This window comes from Ranitomeya variabilis, chromosome 4 (assembly GCF_051348905.1).
Source record: "Ranitomeya variabilis isolate aRanVar5 chromosome 4, aRanVar5.hap1, whole genome shotgun sequence".
NCBI lineage: Eukaryota > Metazoa > Chordata > Amphibia > Anura > Dendrobatidae > Ranitomeya > Ranitomeya variabilis.
Genome location: NC_135235.1, coordinates 730,375,094 through 730,397,247, shown reverse-complemented (window position 1 = coordinate 730,397,247; position 22,154 = coordinate 730,375,094). Strand labels below are relative to the sequence as shown.

General features: G+C 45.1%; 1 protein-coding gene across 3 annotated transcripts in view; it reads right to left on the bottom strand.

The window, feature by feature from the left end:
• Positions 1 to 2,648: 2,648 nt before the first annotated feature.
• LOC143767953 (uncharacterized) overlaps positions 2,649 to 22,154 on the bottom strand; it is a 39,081-nt gene continuing 19,575 nt past the window's right edge. The window contains exons 2-8 of one of the 3 annotated variants that reach the window (XM_077256516.1): positions 18,361 to 18,542; positions 13,258 to 13,399; positions 12,949 to 13,128; positions 12,743 to 12,866; positions 12,562 to 12,659; positions 12,273 to 12,363; positions 2,649 to 4,117 (exon numbers count right to left, since the gene is read on the bottom strand). In XM_077256516.1, the coding sequence (XP_077112631.1) occupies positions 2,844 to 4,117; positions 12,273 to 12,363; positions 12,562 to 12,659; positions 12,743 to 12,866; positions 12,949 to 13,128; positions 13,258 to 13,335 (1,845 nt within the window). In that variant the 5' untranslated portion in view covers positions 13,336 to 13,399; positions 18,361 to 18,542 and the 3' untranslated portion in view covers positions 2,649 to 2,843. Of the gene's footprint in view, positions 4,118 to 12,272; positions 12,364 to 12,561; positions 12,660 to 12,742; positions 12,867 to 12,948; positions 13,129 to 13,257; positions 13,400 to 16,047; positions 16,222 to 18,360; positions 18,543 to 22,154 lie in introns of those variants that run through there. The other 2 variants (XM_077256514.1, XM_077256517.1) reach the window with 2 other exon arrangements.

Sequence of the window (22,154 nt, the reverse complement as noted above, 5' to 3'; positions counted from 1 at the left end):
TAGCCTGGCTTGGTACGCCATTGAATAAATAATATTGGAACTTTTCAGGCGTCTCTTAGTTGATATAAATGAAGCTCTCTGTTTCTGCAAATCAGCTGAAAAATCCGGAAACCACACAGTGTGTCCTCTCCACCCCCTATGCAGCAGAGAAGGTGGCTCCCAGAAATAGATCATGAATTCGTTTTTCCACAAAGTCATAATTTTTTTGTAAGCACATTTCCATTTTATGTTCTGTCACTCGGATACATTCTGGCCAGAGCACCATTTGGTCCTCCAGACTTGAGATTCTGTCCTCCACCTGTTGAACTTTCCCAGATTTGACACGTCATTGCGGAGGAGTCCCAAATCAGCTTTAACCTCTTCAATTTTCCCAGTCAGGGAAGCTGTGCGGCTCTGAATGGCAGTTAGCAGTTGTGCGGATACCTGTTTCAGAGTGGGTTCTGAATCCATATCCTCTGGTTCTTGTGACATTGATGTCTCTCTTTGAGACAATTTGTTTAAGGGTTTCTGAATTGTCGTCAAATTCTTTCCCCTGGCGTAGCTCCTCAGCTTGACAGCTGCAGATTGTGATTTATTAGGACTCATAATGCTTTCCCCAAATTATCTATGCAATTGTCATGTCGGACGCTATTCAGACCAGGTCGTTCGACAGACAGCGGTAATTCCGCTTTTGACCACTATGTGCTCATTGGCGTCGGCTAGATTTTATCTAGCTGTTCCTGGGTTAATTTACCGATTGGAGCTCCCTACGGTGTATAAGATACACAACGTGTTCCACAGGTCTCTTCTAAAGAAGGTGGTGGGTTCTGTGGACGCGGCGCCTATGCCACCTCCAGTCTTGGTGGATGGTAACCTGGAATTTGAAGTCTCCAATCGGTAAGCTACTGGGTTAATGACGGCGGTGACCCGAAATGGACCAATAAACCGTGGACCCAATTTAAGGGACGGTATTTTGTGTCTTTGCCTTTGTTGCCTAACGAGAAGACTCTGGCTCAGGTATTTGTGCAGGAGGTGGTCAGACTTCATGGGGTTCCATCTGACATCGTGTCTGATAGAGGGTCTCAGTTTGTGACAGTAATATGAGAGTAAGTCTTATGACTGGTTATTCAGTATGAATTGATAGGATAGCGTTAGAGGTTCGGATATTAATAGTAAGAGGGTTACAAAGTCATGTCCCTACTCAATTTTGCTGAATAATTATGTGCAACAGGCACAATTCTCAAAAAGAGCACTATATGGCATCAGCGCCCTGCAGCCTGCAAGTGCATAGAGTTTTATCACACTGGCCAAGTGTCTCCAGCTTGCCCCAGGAAATCACTCCACACAATGAGGGAAGGGGGGGAAGAGAAGTTTTTTACCTTAGTCTGTAAACCCCCGTACTTCTGCTGCAGCTAGCCAGCTATCTTCCCCAGTTGTCTCAGGATCTCCTGCCTGCCTCGTCGTGTCTCTCCTCGAACTCCAATGTCTTCTCCACGTACCAGTTCCTGCCACCAGCGGTCCCACGTCTCCAGGGGACCCAGGCCTCAGCACCCAGCCCATAGGCGCTCACATCAGCCCCCTCGATGTCTTCAACTCACCCGGGAATCGACCTGCAGGTGAGTCACTGACCATGCATAGAAGATGCCTGTCAACTCCGAGCGCATTCAGCATGCCGCTGCCTCAGCTCTGCACGTGTGCAGTTTTCTGGGACAAATGCAGACTCAAATCCTTCCTGTCGGCTCCCTGGTGTCTCCTCCAGCCGTACTGAGACAGAAACCTGCCGTTTACTAGGCAGGAACCCGATGTTTGTGAAAATGATGGGGATAGCTCAGTGCTGCACGTCTGCTCTCTTCAGTGTGTTAGCCACGCCCCATCTGAGTTATTTTTGATGGTCAACAAAATATGATTTTCTAGTAATTTATTTTTCACACTCTACTGTAGGTATGATAATGGTTTCTCTCTGTGTGATATTTTTGATGTTTAAAGGGGATATCCACTACTTGGACAACCCCTTCTCACTGGAATGGAAAAGATTTATCCAGCTTCTACTCTACAATTCCAAGACATGTTTAAAGTTATGAAATCTTTATTTTTTCAAAGTTAAAATATATATTATTTTTTTCTTTCTTGGTTGAAACATGCAGGGAAAATGTATTTAAAGATCATAGAAAAGATAGGGAAAAGACTAGTAGAATTCCAAATGCTTTTTGAAAGCAAGTGCATTCTTAAACTTGGTTCACCATCTTCACTTTTTGGACACATTAAACAATAAGAGTAAGCCAGAGAGCAGCCGCAGCCTTGGCTTCCTGTTGGTGTTCAATACATCCGAAGGCAGGAACAGTGAATCAATCAGCATGGGAAAACGGGTAAAAAGGATTTTTACAGTGCTCACCAGAGTATCACAGGACCACGGGTGCCAGGTTCAATGTCGCTGGAGTCCACTTGTAAATGCAGGCAAAAAAGAAAAAAAGAGCACCAGGTGATTTCCATAAAAATTCAAATTTTGTCTTATTTAATCCATTGTTTGTGAAAAGTTAAAAACATACATGTTGCCTGCAGGAACAGTGAAGCCAGTGCTGATTCTGCGCTGGGCTTGTGTTATGTAACAACCTCACAAGAGCCCCGGGAACGTGACTGCTAAGACCCTTGAACAGCACAGGCATATAAAATGAGTATGAGTGTTTTTATTTGAAAGAGGACAAACATGAGGAATGACAAGGTGTTGTTCTAGTAATGGTCAACCCCTTTAAGAAATACAATTTTCGGTTAAAACATTTCCAACATTCTTAACATAAAAAACGCTTCTCCCCTTTGTGACTTCTCTGATGTTAAAGAGTTGATTTTAGTGTAAAACATTTCCTACATTATGAACATGAAAAAGACTTCTCCCCTGTGTGGGTTCTTTGGTGTATAACAAAACTGCATTTCTTTTTAAAACATTTGCCACATTCTGAACAGGAAAAAGGCTTCTCCCCTGTGTGGGTTCTCTGGTGCGTAACCAAAACTGATTTCTCATTAAAACATTTGCCACATTCTGAACATGAAAAAGGTTTCACCCCTGTGTGGCTTCTCTGGTGCCTAACCAAAGCCGATTTCTTTTTAAAACATTTCCCACATTCTGGACAGGAAAAAGGCTTCTCTCCTGTGTGACTTCTCTGGTGGTTAAACAAAGTTGATTTCTGATTAAAACATTTGCCACATTCTGAACAGGAAAAAGGCTTCTCCCCTGTATGGGTTCTCTGGTGCGTAACCAAACCTGATTTCTCATTAAAACATTTTCCACATTCTGAACATGAAAAAGGTTTCACCCCTGTGTGGGTTCTCTGGTGCGTAACCAAAGCCGATTTCTGTTTAAAACATTTCTCACATTCTGCACAAGAAAAAGGCTTCTCCCCTGTGTGGGTTCTCTGGTGCGTAACCAAAGCTGATTTCTCTTTAAAACATTTGCCACATTCTGAACAGGAAAAAGGTTTCACTCCTGTGTGGGTTATTTGGTGTAGAACAAGATTACATTTCTGGTTAAAACATTTCCCACATGCTGAACAGGAAAAAGGCTTCTCCCCTGTGTGGGTTCTCTGGTGCTTAACCAAAACTGATTTCTCATTAAAACATTTGCCACATTCTAAACATGAAAAAGGTTTCACCCCTGTGTGGGTTCTGTGGTGCGTAACCAAAGCTGATTTCTGTCTAAAACATTTTCCACATTCTAAACAGGAAAAAGGCTTCTCCCCTGTGTGTCTTCTTTGGTGTCTAACAAGATAAGATTTATGTTTAAAACATTTTCCACATTTGGAACAAGAAAATCTTTTCTCCACTGTGTGAATTTTTGGATGTTTAAGAAAAGACTTTTCGATGGGAAAACTGTTTCCATATTCTGGACATGAGAATGGCTTCTTTGATTTAGGAGTATTTCCGTTTTTAATGCTTATTTTGTGACTCCGATTTTCCTTAGTTATCACCAATGAATCAGAAGACAGGACCTGTTTCAAAGGATCAGATGATAGGTCTTTGCTGTGAAGGGATGATGGTATAGCTGGAGTAATGGCATTAACTTCAATTGTATCCAGTGGGATCTGAAAATCATCCGATCTAAAAATTAAAGACGTCAGCTGTTCCTCTGATCTCCCGTTACAGTCATCTGCCAAGATATAAACTAGTTATTATTTTTGAATAAAATATCTTAAATGTCATTTACCATTTCTACTTCAACTGTCTGTAAAAATGGCAAGTTATGTAAAAACATTGAATTTTTCACCAAGACAATGACAGCTCACAATCTAATAGAAAATCTTATAGGATGAACCAGTGGAGCGTGGTGTTCAACTGTTTGTTCATTCTGCCTCCCAAATATGGAACAAAAAGCCACACAGAAACATTATGTTGACGAACCTAACACCAATAAAAACTTCTATTCATCTAACAAAAAACAAGTCCCCACTCAGGTCCATCATCTGTCACTGGAAAAACAGGAGGTTTCCACCTTATTAGTGGCTCAAAGGCTCTTAAAAATTAACATGGCTTCCATTAAATAAATCCCTCAATATCCACTCTCCCAAAGTCGAATTTCCCCCTCACCTCTGAGCCTTTCAATATGCCCAAACCACATGTATTTGGCATTACTCTAGTGAGAAGAACCCACTTAATTTACGGTGTGTGTGTCTCCTGGAGCACAATCAGGGCACTATGTGTTGGGTAATAAAATGGCATATTTACATTTTTTTTCTCCTACATCCACTGTGTGCTAATTTCTGGAAATTGCCTATGGAATCAAAAATTGCCACTATTCCAATAGATTAGTTCTCTGAGGGTTATAATTTCCAAAATGGAGTCATTTTATGGGGATTCCTACAGCTCTGATTTTCTGACATTTTGTCATATTAGGGCTTCTGCAGATAATGTGTCACATCTCTTCTAGGATCTGCCCCTATGTTGTCAGCAGACTTGTCCTTGTTCATATGACTGGCTGGGCTAGAAATGGAGTAGATGTTGGTACCAGAAGCTCTGGTGACATAGGCTCGATTCAGCCACTAAGATTAGGGTGCATGGGACAAGTAGTACCTGGCAGTATGGGTGTATGTGCTGTCCAGCTGAAGTAATCTGCTCCCTTATACAGCCAATTGGATAGCACCATATTCTACGAAATCTCGAAGCATATTGAAGGAAGCTGCCAGATACAGCCTTGTTCTTCTCTGGTTCGGTCCTCTATGTTCAGTTCACGGCTTGTGTATTTGTTTCCTGTTGTGATCCCGGCCTGTTTGCTGACTACTCTTATGTCTTCTGATTTTGTATTTTCTCTGCCTTACTGATTCTGACCCGGCTACCTGACTATTGTTCTTTCCATTTCACACCACCGAACAGCAGGCAACACTGTGGGCCAAGCCAGGTGGGTCTCTATGTAAGTCCAGATCCATGTAGAGGTGTCAAGGGTAATGAGCAAGACAATCCCTGGGATTAGGAGATGGAGTAGATAGTGCCAAGCTTGTTTGTGGTGGCCATCTTTTGAGCTGATAGGTGGCCACAAACACTGCTCCTAATACTATGTGTCTGCAAGCTATTCCAGTAAGATCTGGATTCAAATAGCTAAATGGCGCTCTTTCCCTTCTCAACCCTTAAATGTGCCCAGACAGTAATGTACAACCATATATAGGGAATTGTCGGATACAAGAGAAGTTGCAAAATAATGTGTGAGGTCTATCTGTTTGCTAATACCCTTTGTGAAAGTGAAAAAATGTGGGCTTATATTTTGTGAAGAATTCTAAAATTATCACCACATGAAGTGACACACTTCAGATTTGAAAAATGGACCCTGATTAGGAACATAAAACTGGCTGCGGGAACTGGTTATCAGAGTATTTTTGGGAACTAACTACTGTAGTCAAAATCTGTGACTATAGACAATAACACATCTACTGAAATGATCAAACTCAACAATCTTCATTAGTTAAAAATGAGTGATCAGAGGTGAAACCTCTCTGGTGCAGTTACAGTATGGGGCTTGGTGGTTCTTGGTAATCTAAATTATCTTAATTTTCTGTCAGATGAGTTTCAAGAAGAAATATTAGATAGTCAAAGATAAGAGAATAGAAAGTATTAGTGCTCCCCATTTCAGGAGAGATTGTGCAGTAATCTGAATTCTTTAGGATTGAAAACAAATTGAAATTTATGACGTGGAGTGAATCCATGAAACCAAGGCTCGAGCCATGTCAACATCTTCTGCAGACGTGAATAAATGTACAGTATATTACAACCATCAGCCACGCACAGCTTAGAGATATATCATGGGACTGGTGTAATATTTTGTGTGTAGTTTATCATAATACTCCTTGAAGTTAGTTATTTTTAAAGAAATTGAAAAGTCATGATGAAGGGAAACTCTGATGTTATTGTACAGAAATTCACACTTGGCCCTGACTGCACATTTAATGTTGTTGATCATAAAAGCAAAGTATGACCAGAAAGACTGGACCTGGTCTTGTAGGGACCAATAAGAGAACATTCAGCAGCACAGAAGAGGAAGAAGGTAAGTTCATCCAATAAGATATCAGGATTCTAGGAATCCAACACCATCATTACCCTCCGCTTTCTCTTACAGGCCCATTATAATATTTTTCTTCAAGTGATTTTCTTACTTGTTAGCACATTCTACGTCATTTGGCTTTGTAGTTTACAGATCTGAGCACGTAATGGTCAGTGACTACTAATCCCAGGAGGGTAGGTGGATACTCCAGGTTATAATTTCTATAGAAAAGGATTTAATTTCACAAAGTAATTTCAACATTTCCAAATAGAGCAGAATGTGGTCTATAGGCAAAATGATGATCACACGATTGTGATACGACCAGAACAGACTATCGATAAATCAGCCACAGCTGGTGACTGAGAAGAATCTGTGACTTCTCTGCATTTAATTGTGTCTACACCATAATACTCACCATATATATTTGTATAATCTATATCCTGGCTGCTGCATTCACTCACATTCACCGCCCTTGCATAAACTCTTTACACTCCATCCATATCGGCCCCTCTGTTCTTGCCTCTCCTATGTATAGCACTCATGCTCTGTTCACATTGCTTAACAGCGCAGATCCATTCAGTCCCACCAACACAAGAGACGCTCTCACAAATCACTTAATCATCTGCTCACTCTTTCTATCCTCCTTCTCCTAGTTGCTGGAGACATCTCTCCAAACCTCGGCCCCCCATGTTATAGCCAGTCAAACCTCCCAACTGCTACACCCAGAAACCCCTCTAACCTTATTAATATTCCATGCATGCCTTCTGTCTCTTTCAATTGTGCCCTTTGGAATTCTCGCTCTGTGTGTAATAAACTCTCCTTCATTCATGACTCTTTCATTTCTAACTCTCTTAATCTCCTGGCTCTTACTGAAACCTGGATCCAGCAGTAAGACACCACCGCTGCTGCTGCTCTTTCATATGGTGGACTACACTTTTCTCATACCCCAAGTACAGACAACAGAGCAGGTGGAGGCGTTGGTCTGCTCCTTTCACCCAAATATACCTTCCAAGTTATCCCCCAAATACCCTCACTTGTCTTCCCTTCCTTTGAAGTCCATGAAGTCAGACTCTACGTCCCCTTCTCCATGCGAGTGGCGGTGGTGTATCGTCCTCCCGGCCCCTCTCATCAGTTCCTGGATCACTTTGCCACCTGGCTTCCACACTTTCTTTCCTGTGACACCCCCACCCTTATGGGTGATTTCAACATCCCCATTGCTTCTCCCCTCTCCCCATCTGCTTCTCACCTTTTATCTCTAACCTCCTCTTTTGGCCTCTCGCAGCATACTAACTCTCCAACGCATGAAGATGGAAAATCCCTTGACTTGGTCTTCTCCCGGCTTTGCTCAGTGGACGATTTCACAAACTCCCCTCTCCGCTCTCTGACCACAACCTTCTTTCATTCTGTATCAAGAACTGCCATCCCGCTCAGGTCACCCCCACTTTCCACACTTATAGAAACATACAGGCCATTAGCACCCAGAAACTTATGAAGAACTTGCAGTCCTCATTGGCCCCAATCTCCTCCATCTCATGTCCTGATTCTGCTCTGAAGCATTACAATGAAACCCTGCAAAGTGCCCTGGATGAAGCTGCACCTCCTATACATAGAACAACTTGGCACATACGGCGACAACCGTGGCACACGCTGCAAACACGTTTCCTGCAGCGGTGCTCCAGGTGCGCCGAACGTCTGTGGAGAAAATCTAATCTACCCGAAGATTTCATCCATTATAAGTTCATGCTAAAAACATACAACTCTGCCCTTCACCTCTCCAAACAAACCTATTTCAACACCCTCATCACCTCGCTGTCCAATAACCCTAAAAGTCACTTTGACACTTTCCAGTCCCTACTCAACCCAAGAGAGCAGGCCCCAACCACGGATCTCCGCGCTGACGATCTGGCCAATTACTTCAAAGAAAAAATTGACCACATTCGACAGGAAATCATCTCCCAATCTCTTCATACCATGCACTGTCCTCCCTCCCCCACTGCATCTAGTTCACTCTCTGACTTTTAACCAGTTACAGAACAAGAAGTAATCAGGCTCCTTGCATCTTCTCGCCCGACCACTTGCACCAGTGACCCCATTCCGTCACACCTCCTCCAGTCCATTTCCCCAGCTGTCACCTCTCACCTAACAAAAATATCCAACCTTTCTCTCACTTCCGGTATTTTTCCCTCCTCATTTAAGCATGGCATCATACATCCATTACTTAAAAAACCCTCCCTCGACCAAAACTGTGCTGCTAATTATAGACCTGTCTCTAACCTTCCCTTCATCTCCAATCTCCTCGAACGCCTGGTCCACTCCCGTCTTACCCGCTATCTCTCAGATAACTCTCTTCTCGACCCTCTTCAATCTGGCTTCCGCTCTTTACACTCTACTGAAACTGCCCTCACTAAAGTCTCTTATGACCTACTAACCGCTAAATCTAATGGTCACTACTCCATGCTAATTCTCTTAGATCTCTCCGCAGCATTCGATACTGTGGATCATCAGCTCCTCCTCACTATGCTCCGCTCCATCGGCCTCAAGGACACCGTTCTCTCCTGGTTCTCCTCCTATCTCTCTGACCGATACTTCACTGTATGTTTTGCTGGTTCCTCTTCCTCTCACCTTCCCCTTACTGTTGGGGTTCCTCAAGGATCAGTCCTAGGCCCCCTCCTCTTCTCTTTGTATACTGCCCCTATTGGACAAACAATCAGTAGATTTGGTTTCCAGTACCATCTCTATGCTGACGATACCCAATTATACACCTCTTCTCCTGTTATCACGCCGACCTTTTAAGAAAACACCAGTGATTGTCTTACCGCTATCTCTAACATCATGTCCTCCCTCTATCTGAAACTGAACTTGTCAAAAACTGAACTCTTCGTGTTCTCTCCCTCTACTAACCTACCTTTGCCTGACATTGCCATCTCCGTGTGCGGCTCCACCATTACTCCAAAGCAACATGCCCGCTGCCTCGGGGTCATCCTTGATTCCGAGCTTTCATACACCCCCCACATCCGATCACTGGCTCGCTCTTCTTATCTGCATCTCAAAAACATTTCTAGAATTCGCCCTTTTCTTACTTTCGACTCTGCAAAAACTCTTACTGTTTCACTTATTCATTCTCGTCTGGACTACTGTAACTCTTTACTAATTGGCCTCCCTCTTACCAAACTCTCCCCGCTCCAATCTGTCCTGAATGCTTCAGCCAGGATCATATTCCTCACCAACCGTTACACCGATGCCTCTACCTTGTGCCAGTCATTACACTGGCTACCCATCCACTCCAGAATCCAGTACAAAACTACTACCCTCATCCACAAAGCACTCCATGGCTCAGCACCACCCTACATCTCCTCTCTGGTCTCAGTCTACCACCCTACCCGTGCCCTCCGCTCCTCTAATGACCAAGTTAGCATCCTCAATAACCCGAACCTCCCACTCCCGTCTTTAAGACTTTACACGTGCTGCGCCGATTCTTTGGAATGCACTACCCAGGTTAATACGATTAATCCCCAATCCCCACAGTTTTAAGCGTGCCCTAAAAACTAATTTGTTCAGATTGTCCTACCGGCTCAACACATTAACCTAACTATCCCTGTGTGGCCTATTTAAAAAATAAAATAAAAAAAGAGATATGTATATATATATATATATATATATATATATATATATATATATATATATATATATATATATATATATATATATACACACAGTGGGGCAAAAAAGTATTTAGTCAGTCAGCAATAGTGCAAGTTCCACCACTTAAAAAGACGAGAGGCGTCTGTAATTTACATCATGGGTAGAACTCAACTATGGGAGACAAACTGAGAAAAAAAAATCCAGAAAATCACATTGACAGTTTTTTTATCATTTTATTTGCATTTTATGGTGGAAAAAAAGTATTTGGTCAGAAACAAACAATCAAGATTTCTGGCTCTCACAGACCTGTAACTTCTTCTTTAAGAGTCTCCTCTTTCCTCCACTCATTACCTGTAGTAATGGCACCTGTTTAAACTTGTTATCAGTATAAAAAGACACCTGTGCACACCCTCAAACAGTCTGACTCCAAACTCCACTATGGTGAAGACCAAAGAGCTGTCAAAGGACACCAGAAACAAAATTGCAGCCCTGCACCAGGCTGGGAAGACTGAATCTGCAATAGCCAACCAGCTTGGAGTGAAGAAATCAACAGTGGGAGCAATAATTAGAAAATGGAAGACATACAAGACCACTGATAATCTCCATCGATCTGGGGCTCCACACAAAATCTCACCCCGTGGGGTCAGAATGATCACAAGAACGGTGAGCAAAAATCCCAGAACCACGCGAGGGGACCTAGTGAATGAACTGCAGAGAGCTGGGACCAATGTAACAAGGCCTACCATAAGTAACACACTATGCCACCATAGACTCAGATCCTGCAGTGCCAGACGTGTCCCACTGCTTAAGCCAGTACATGTCCGGGCCCGTCTGAAGTTTGCTAGAGAGCATTTGGATGATCCAGAGGAGTTTTGGGAGAATGTCCTATGGTCTGATGAAACCAAACTGGAACTGTTTGGTAGAAACACAACTTGTCGTGTTTGGAGGAAAAAGAATACTGAGTTGCATCCATCAAACACCATACCTACTGTAAAGCATGGTGCTGGAAACATCATGCTTTGGGGCTGTTTCTCTGCAAAGGGGCCAGGACGACTGATCTGGGTACATGAAACAATGAATGGGGCCATGTATCGTGAGATTTTGAGTGCAAACCTCCTTCCATCAGCAAGGGCATTGAAGTTGAAACGTGGCTGGGTCTTTCAACATGACAATGATCCAAAGCACACCGCCAGGGAAACGAAGTAGTGACTTCGTAAGAAGTATTTCAAGGTCCTGGAGTGGCCTAGCCAGTCTCCAGATCTCAACCCTATAGAAAACCTTTGGAGGGAGTTGAAAGTCCATGTTGCCAAGCGAAAAGCCAAAAACATCACTGCTCTAGAGGAGATCTGCATGGAGGAATGGGCCAAAATACCAACAACAGTGTGTGGCAACCTTGTGAAGACTTACAGAAAATGTTTGACCTCTGTCATTGCCAACAAAGGCTATATTACAAAGTATTGAGATGAAATTTTGTTTCTGACCAAATACTTATTTTCCACCATAAAATGCAAATAAAATGATTAAAAAAACAGACAATGTGATTTTCTGGATTTTTTTTTCTCAGTTTGTCTCCCATAGTTGAGGTCTACCTATGATGTAAATTACAGACGCCTCTCATCTTTTTAAGTGGTGGAACTTGCACTATTGCTGACTGACTAAATACTTTTTTGCCCCACTGTATGTATATATATATATATATATATATATATATATATATATATATATATATATATATATATATATATATATATAATAAAACATAATCAGGTTCCTCGCATCATGTTCTCATGCACGTTATGCAGTTAATAGCACTCTGTGTCTGTACTGCTACATACTTAGGCAGTTAACTGGTTCATGCAGCTTTACATGAACATCCGAGCCTTACACTATGGCTGGTCCAAATAACTAAAGCAATTGTTACCATCCACCTCTCCTGTCTCCCCCTTTCCTCATAGTTTGTAAGCTTGCGAGCAGGGCCCTCATTCCTTCTGGTATCTATTTTGAACTGTGATTTCTGTTATGCTGTAATGTCTATTGTCTGTACAAGTCCCCTCTATAATTTGTAAAGCGCTGCGGAATATGTTGGCGCTATATAAATAAAAATTATTAATATTATATTATTATTTCTACTCACCTGGGTAGTCATATGTGGGAATCTCCTCTTTACACCACTCATCACCCATCACATAGATCTCTGCAGTATTAATATGGGTCAGATCTTCACCCTGAAACAAATATTGTAAAAGTCACAGACAGATGGAGAAGTCACATCTATGATCAGCTCTAATCCTGCCATCTCCACCGCTCTCATTACACAAGTATAAAACATATAATACTGGTGGATAAAACAAAGCTCAGCACAAGACCTTTACGGCCATCTACACATCATAGGGAAGATCTCATGACACCTTCTCTCCATCTACCTGATGATACTGAGGAACATTGGGATCTTCTTGTTTACAGTCCTCTGGAAGAAGAGGATGGGGACATCTCTCTGGTGTTGTCCTCTTACTGGATAGATCTGAAGGAAACACATACAAGGGCTGAATTCATTATTTACATACAGATAATTATAGGCTGTGTGCATTTAGTCCTGTCTATTACCTTGTGATGTTAGGGGTTGAGGAATCTCCATCATGATTTCCTTGTATACATCTTTGTGTCCCTCTAAATACTCCCACTCCTCCATGGAGAAATAGACAGTGACATCCTGACACCTTACAGGAACCTGACACATACAATGATACCGTCATCCCCTGATCCCTTTATAGCGCTACTGTATAATGTCCCAGCATTCCCAGCAGTGTCACCTCTCCAGTCAGCAGCTCAATCATCTTGCAGGTGAGTTCTAGGATCTTCTGGTCATTGATATCCTCATAAACCAGGGGGTTACATGGAGGCCTTAGGACTGGACTCAGGGGTCTTCCCCGTCCCTCAGACACAGGGTCCTGACAGCGCTCACTAGAGGTCTTCTTCACTACTGTGTAATTCTGGTTATGGAGAGACACATTAATAAATCTCACTACAGACATTTCCAGAGTCCTCACCTCTCCAGTTCTGTCCATCTGTTATTCTCATAGATAAGAATGATGTAATGTGACGTCATCAGAATCTCTCACCTCTCCAGTAAGCCGGAAGAGGATCTCTAGGGTAAGGTGTAATATCCTCTCCGCCATCTTGTCTCTGTCCATATCCATTCTTGATGGGTAATTCAGGAAAATTGTCTTATATAGATCTTCACTGCGAGGATCCAATATTGACCTGAATGAGAAGAAGATGAGCCGATGTAACATCATAAAAATCCTGTGTAATACAATTATTGGAGATAATAAGGGAAACACATGAGGAGATAGAACGTGTAGATGCTGTATTCTCTAGTCTTTCATGGACTGGAATATAAGTTGAATTGCTGGTTAAGACATCTCCATGCTCCCAATGACTGGCTATGTTTCTTACTGCTTCAGCAACTGATTGGCTGTAGGAATCACAAGTTCGTTGGGAATGACAAGGAAATTCAGAGACTGGCGGGGGACCCAAGCAGCAATGGTATTTTTTATTATTTTACAACATACCGCTTTCTTCCCTGACATCTACTAATAAAACCTATATATTTAGGCCACAGACAACAAGCAGTTTCTCCCTCGGAGTCGGCAGCTGAATACGTTCCTCATAGACTCATCTTCCATAACGCTAATTCTCGCCTCATTTACCGACACTGAAATCGGCATTAGCAATACTGCAGGAGATATTCATTACACAGGACATGATAAATAACTACTTCATGATGAGGACGACATCTTCATCTTCTACTACGGCTCTAGAAACAGATTTGTCCAGAGTCCGTCACTGACTCCATCACCACCAGCAGTGGCGTAACTACAAAGTTATGGGCCCCGGTGCGAACTTCCAAATGGGGCCCCCCCCGCCATAAAATTCAATGTAAGCCCCATAGAATACAATGCAGCCCCCCTCATAGTATAATGCAGCCCCTCCATACAGGGGCAGTGACAAAGACACGAGCAAATGGTGACGAGGGGGCAGAGGAGAGGGAACAAGGGGGCAAGGAAGACAGGCACTAGGGGACACATGGGGGCTAGGAGGCAGGGGAGAAGGATACAAGGAGTCTAGTGGGCAAGGGAGACTGACACAAGTGGGCAAGGGATACTGACACAAAGGGCACACGGGGACTAGTGGACAAGAGAGACTGGCACACGGGGACACGGACTAGTGGGCAAGGGAGACTGACACACGGGGAATAGTGGGCAAGGGAGACTGATACAAGGGGACTAGTGGGCAATGGAGACTGACACACGGGGACAAGGGACAAGCACAAGGGGACAAGGGAGACAGGCACAAGGGGACACATAGGGACTAGTGAGCAAGAGACTGACACAAGGGAACAAGGGATACAAGCACAAGGGGACACACAGGGACAAGTGGGAAAGGGAGACTGACACACAGGGACTAGTGGGCAAAGGAGACTGACACAAGCACAAGGGGACAAAGGAGACTGACACAAGCACAAGGGGACATAGGAGACAGGCACATGGGGACACACAGGGACTAATGGGCAAGGGAGACTGGCACACGGGGACACAAGCATAAGGGAGACAGGCTCAAGGGGACACACAGGGACTAATGGGCAAGGGAGACTGGCACACGGGGACAAGGGACACAAGCATAAGGGGACAAGGGAGACAGGCACATGGGGACACAAGCATAAGGGAGACAGGCTCAAGGGGACTCACGGCCCCCTGACCTGCCAGAGCCGCTTGCAGCTGCGACCGTAGTAGTTATGCCGCTGCCTCACACACACACATACTACAGATATCACACACACACACTACAGATATCACACACACACATCATACTACAGATATCACACACACACACACACATCAGTTATTACACACACTACAGATATCACACACACACATCATATTACAGATATCACACACATACTACAGTTATCACACACACACACTACAGATATCACACACACACATCATACTACAGATATCACACACACACACACACACACTACAGATAACACACACACACACACACACACTACAGATATCACACACACACACATCATACTACAGATATCACACACATACTACAGTTATCACACACACACTACAGATACCACACACACACACACACACACACACACACACACCAGAGATACCAGCTCATATACACAACTCACAATCTCCTCTCTGGTACAGGGGTGGCTGATGTAAACCGGCTGCAGCTCCTCAGCTTCTCCTGACTAAGGCTAGTTTCACACTAGCGTCGGGAACAACCCGTCGCTGTGCGTCGGGCCGACGTTCCCGACGCTAGTGTGGTCTCCGCCGCACAACGGGGGCAGCGGATGCATTTTTCCCACGCATCCGCTGCCCCATTGTGAGGTGCGGGGAAGTGCGGGGAGGTGGGGGCGGAGTTCCGGCCGCGCATGCGCGGTCGGAAAAAGTGGACCGTCGGGAGCAAAAAACGTTACATGTAAGGTTTTTTTCTCCCAACGGTCCACTACCACACGCCCAAGCGTCGCAAAACGGACGCGACGTTTGGCAATGTGTCGCAAATGCGTCGCTAATGTTAGTCTATGACGAAAAAACGTATCCAGCAAGAACTTTTGCTGGATGCGTATTTTCGGCAAAACGACGCATTTGCGACGTATTGCAGTTAACGCTAGTGTGAAACTAGCCTAAAGCGGCTCTGTCCCGCACCTCCCCCCTGCTCTCGCCTTCTGTCCTGGGGTTATTTTGGCTTTCTCTTAAAGGGAACCTATCACCCCGTTTTTTCCGTATGAGATAAAAATACTGTTAAATAGGGCCTGAGCTGTGCATTGCAATAGTGTATTTTGTGGACCCCGATTCCCCACCTATGCTGCCGAAATACATTACCAAAGTAGTCGTTTTCGCCTGTCAATCAGGCTGGTCTGGTCAGATGGGCGTGGTGTCTTCCCCCAGATCTTGCTTAGTTTTCCGTTGGTGGCGTAGTGGTGTGCGCATGCCCAAGGTCCCGAATCCACTGCACAGGGGAGTGAAAATAGCGTGATGTGCGACATTTCATTGGTGATCGGTGGGGGCGGCCATCTTCCTTTGGCCGCGCGTGCGCAGAAGCGGCGCTCTGCTGGCCGCGGCTTCAGGAAAATGGCCGCAGGATGCCGCGCGTGCCCAGATGGAGATCGCGGCGGCCATTTTCCTGAAGCAGAGATGCGACACCTCGTACACACCCGACTCCGCTCCGTACACACACGGCTCCGCTCCGTACACCTCGTACACACACGGCTCCGCTCCGTACACCTCGTACACACACGGCTCCGCTCCGTACACCTCGTACACACACGGCTCCGCTCCGTACACCTCGTACACACACGGCTCCGCTCCGTACACCTCGTACACACACGGCTCCGCTCCGTACACCTCGTACACACCCGGCTCCGCTCCGTACACCTCGTACACACCCGGCTCCGCTCCGTACACCTCGTACACACCCGGCTCCGCTCTGTACACCTCGTACACACCCGGCTCCGCTCCGTACACCTCGTACACACCCGGCTCCGCTCCGTACACCTCGTACACACCCGGCTCCGCTCCGTACACCTCGTACACACCCGGCTCCGCTCCGTACACCTCGTACACACCCGGCTCCGCTCCGTACACCTCGTACACACCCGGCTCCGCTCCGTACACCTCATACACACCCGGCTCCGCTCCGTACACCTCATACACACCCGGCTCCGCTCCGTACACCTCATGCACACCCAGCTCTGCTCCGTACACCTCATACACACCCGGCTCCGCTCCGTACACCTCATACACACCCGGCTCCGCTCCGTACACCTCATGCACACCCGGCTCTGCTCCGTACACCTCATACACACCCGGCTCCGCTCCGTACACCTCATGCACACCCGGCTCTGCTCCGTACACCTCATACACACCCGGCTCCGCTCTGTACACCTCATACACACCCGGCTCCGCTCTGTACACCTCATACACACACTGCTCTGCTACATCCACCCAAACCCCTCCTGACCTCACACAAAAGCTTACCCTCCTCCAGCATGATGACAAACAGCACTGCACTACTGTCCTGCACTACACGGAAGCCCTTGATCATGTGACTCCAACTCCTCCCCTCCTGTGACCTCATCACAGGTCCTGTGCGCACAGAGCAGTGGCAGTTATAGTAGTGGTGTGCGGCTCTCTGCGGTGGAGGGGCTCTGCTGCGGGTCAAGTGCAGTCCCACCCGTGATCGCGAGTGCACGCGCAGCAGGGCCTGTAAGGAAGAATTATTTAAAGGGCCGGCGGCCCATTTTGTAGCTTAGAGTTCTTAGGAGCCCGCCCAGTCTGCTGGACTGGGTGGGCCCCTAAGCACTGCGGGCCCCGTCGCAATTGCGACCCCTGCGACCGCGGTAGTTACGCCCCTGACCACCAGCCATCTATATGAAGGTTTCCCGTCTTCCCCCCACTGTAATCTTCTATCATGTTACATCTCATGTCTGATTCACACACAGAAGTTTGAGGCTTTTTATAAAAGCTTGTTTGACGTCAATATCTCCATGTACAGTGTTTTATTTTCTCTTTATATTAGTTTTTTAGCTTTTTTTGTAGGCTTCTTTATATTACATGAAAAATACCCTAAAAAAATTGGGGATGCAGGTACTGTGGAAAAATTATACTGTGTGTGTGGGGCCAAGAAACTGGCACTGTACGGTATCAAGAATGGGATAAGTGAGGATTTATTATCTAGAGGTTTGGGTGGAAGAATATTGTGTGGGACATCTTGTACTATCATAATCTGTGGGGAATACTGTGGGAACATTATACTGTGCCTGGGGGCCAAGAAAGGGGCACGGTACTATGAGAGTAATACAGGTTTCCTTGGTTCCCGTCTTTCATAGTTGGGTCGTTTGTATCTATCAGCGGAAAAGGAACAAAACCATTGTGATTCTTATAAGGAGACAACACAAAACACCCCTAAATATAACATTTTATAACAACCCCACAATCTGTGACTCTTCAGGGTAAACGCTATCTCACCATTGGATTAGGGCTGATACTATAAAGCTAAAGTGACTAAACAGACTTTCTGTCACATCCATAGTGGGGCAGTTTTCCGTGTTTGTCAGAACTGTCCGAGGATTATTAGAGGTAATAGTTCCCCCCCCCCCAATAAGAAGGGACACCTGTGGATATTGGGGTCTTTACCTGCTATATTTCTTGTGGGATTTACTTGGTGAAGTGCTGGAATGACTTTCCCACAAAGGGTTAAATGGCGTCTGTAACTTCAATGTCTTTCTATGAAGCTTCTTCTCGGGACTTTCTTTCTCTGTTTTCTCCCGTATTTCTATTACTCTCCGAAATCAGGAATGTATTAAGTCCTATAGAAACTGTGGAGAAAGAATTATTTCTAATTCTGTGTTTCCAGGATTCTTCTTGTGGGAATTGGCTGCCATATCCCCTGTGCAATATATTTCTAGGATTATTGGTTTATAATACAGTAATTCATAGGACATGAGATGGTTGTTTGTTTATGTCCCTTTTCTCTTGTTTTCTTGTGTCATGTATTATTTTTATGTAACGTATGTACATTTGTTCTGACATTTGACATCTGATGGATCTTACCGTATGTCACGGATTTGACAGGATCTTCTTCTGAATTATTTAATAGGACTTACAGGTGGAACCAGTCCTGAAAGCACAATATCCAGCAAGTATTTGCCATATATTCATGCAAATTCCCTGAAGTGTCATCAATTGTATCTAGTAAAATGTTTAAGTTTTCGTTACTCGAATCCAGTAGGTTGGAGAGGTTTGACTCGAGTACCAAGTATAATGAAAGTCAATGAGAAACTCAAAAATTTTTCCAGAAGACCTTAACAAGAGGGCAGGAAAATCGCTGAAATGGATTGAAAGAGCGCTCAAATGGAATAGGAACAGCATTGAGAAGATACCTGGACACATCTCTGACTTCGCGGTCACAGTCTGACCGGGAGTGATCTATGAAGCGTCTTTCTCAGAACAAGGCTCAAAAGGTTATCTTATATTAACCCAGTGACACGATGCGGCCAGTCAGTCACAGTAAAGCCAACATGGCTACGGCATTACCGTATATGGCAGGCAATAATACAGAAATAACATTTCAGGAGTATAAAGATCTAAATAAGAAATGTAAAAAAGAAATCAAGCTAGCAAAGTTATCCAAAGAGAAGCAAATTGCCAGCTACATTAAACTAAATCTCAAAAAATGTTTTAAATCTATTGTGATGAAACAGCTTTTTTTCTTAATTAACCAAACATCTATTTTCAGCAAGCCGGGAAGAATAGACTGTTATCTATTTGTTGACTTTTAAATTTTTGTGCTTCTTTCTTGTTGGTCAAAAAGTCTTAGTTACTCACCGGTTAACGGTGTTTTTCGGAGTCCATGACAGCACTACGGAGAGGGGATCCGCCCTTCAGGAACAGGAAACCTACAGATACATAAGGACGGCACCTCTCCCACGCATCAGTTGGTTTACAGAGCACAAGAGGACCACCAAGGTTAATAGCATACATAATAAACAATGATACAATAACTAACTATTCACTACCTGTGAATTATATAAATAAAGGAAGAGGTGTACACCCAGAACTTAAGAAGACGGGAGGGTATGTACAGGTGCTGTCATGGACTCCGAAAAACACCGTTAACCGGTGAGTAACTAAGACTTTATCGGTCGTCCATGACAGCACTACGGAGAGAATTACAGAGAGTAACTAACTAGGGAGGGACTACAGCTTGCAGCACCCTTACACCAAAGGAAAGGTCAGAAGAGGCACCCAAGTTCAATCTATAGTGGTTATAGAATGTGTTTGGGGAAGACCAAGTAGCAGCCTTACAAATTTGGTCGATCGACACCTCCAATCTTTCCGCCCACGAAGCCGCCATAGCTCTAGTGGAATGCGCTTTCAGACCTTCAGGCGCCGGCTTGCCCTTTGAGATGTATGCCAGCGAGATAGCCTCCCTGATCCATCTAGCTAAAGTAGATTTTGATGCCCTATGACCCTTCCTACTACCCTGATAGGACACAAATAGGGCATTATCTATCTTCCAGGGATCAGTTACTGCCAGATATTCCAGGATACATCTTTTTACATCTAAAGTGTGTAGCTTCCTTTCCTTATCGTTAGTAGGATTGGGGAGGAAAGATGGAAGAACTATTTCCTGTGTTCTGTGGAACCTGGACACTACTTTAGGAAGATATGCTGGATCAGGGGATAGTATCACTCTATCATCCCTAAGCTGCATGTAAGGGGGAACCCTGGATAATGCTTGGATGTCGCCTATCCTACGCGCCGATGTTAGGGCCACCAGGAAGGCTACTTTAAGGGATACATTTTTAATAGAGGCTGATGCAATTGGCTCAAACGGGGCCTCTGTCATGGCTGAGAGGACTAGGTTCAGGTCCCATGGCATGACCCTATTCTTCACCATTGGCCTAGACCGTTTTGTCGCTCTGATGAATCTGCTGACCCAGTGATTCTCAGCAATGTTGCAGCCAAAGAGGGCCCCTAAGGCTGATACCTGCACTTTAAGTGTATTTGGGGATAACCCCATATCCAACCCCTTCTGTAAGAATTCTAAAATCTGGTCTATTGGTATTGACTGACCAGCTAGTACCCCCGAGTTTTGAAGGAACTTCTTCCAGATCCTAACATAAATCTTTGTGGTGATTATTTTTCTGCTCTTCAGCAGAGTGTTAATGAGGCCCGGAGAGAACCCCCTATCCTTTAACAGCGCCCGCTCAAAATCCACGCCGTCAGATGAAGGCCAACCGCCCGAGGATGGTAGACTGGGCCCTGGGATAGGAGATCCGGGATGTCTGGCAAGACCCATGAGTCGGATATCAACATAGCCCTCAGGCATGGAAACCACGTCCTTCTGGGCCAGAAGGGGGCAATTATTATTACTGTGGCTTTGTCCTTCCTGATTTTCCTCACCACCAGAGGAAGTAGAGACAGGGGAGGAAAGGCGTAGGCTAGCCTGAAGTTCCAGTCTATGAGGAGGGCGTCTACTGACAGAGGATTTTCTCTGGGGTTGAGAGAGCAGAATTGTGCCACTTTCCTGTTTTCTTTTGTGGCAAACAGGTCTACCTCTGGTTGACCCCATCTTTCCACGATGAGGTTGAAGATGGAGTCGTTCAGGGACCTCTCTCCCTGCCTCAATGTGTTGCGGCTTAAGAAATCCGCCGTAGTGTTTTCTGCCCCTCTTATGTGAAGAGCCGTCAATGAGAGAAGATGTTGCTCTGCTAGATGGAATAGACGATCTGCTACGCACATTAAGGATTTGGAACGAGTCCCGCCTTGGTGATTTATGTATGCCACGGCGACCCGATTGTCCGAGAATACCCGCACGTGGTGGCCCTGTAGATAGACAAGGAGTGATTTAACTGCCTGTTCCACAGCCGTTAACTCCTGTAGGTTGGAAGACATTTCTATCTGATCCCGATCCCAAAGCCCCTGGACCAACGTATCCCCCATGTGAGCCCCCCACCCAGAAGGGCTAGCGTCCGAGGTGACTATACGAGTTACATTATATTCCCAGGGGACCCCAGTGGACAGGTTCTCTTGGTCTAGCCACCATCCGAGGGACATAATAGCGTCTTGGGATAGGGTCATCAGGCTCTCCAGACATCCCCCCCAACCTTTTTTGTTGTAACAGCACCTCGCCCTGAAGTATCCTCGTATGATACTGGGCCCATCGGACCGCTGGAATACAGGACGAGAGAGAGCCCAGCAGAGACATGGCTCTTCTAAGGGACATGGTGGGGTTTTTAGAGGCATTCAGCACCTGAAGGTGCAGGCGATCAATTTTCTCTTGAGGCAAACGGCATTCCTGAACCTGGGAATCCAGGGTCAGGCCTAAAAATCGCTGCACCGTCATGGGCTGTAAGCGTGATTTTTTAACATTTAGCATCCACCCCAGACGCTCCAGAGCAGACATCACTTTATGTAACTGTTCC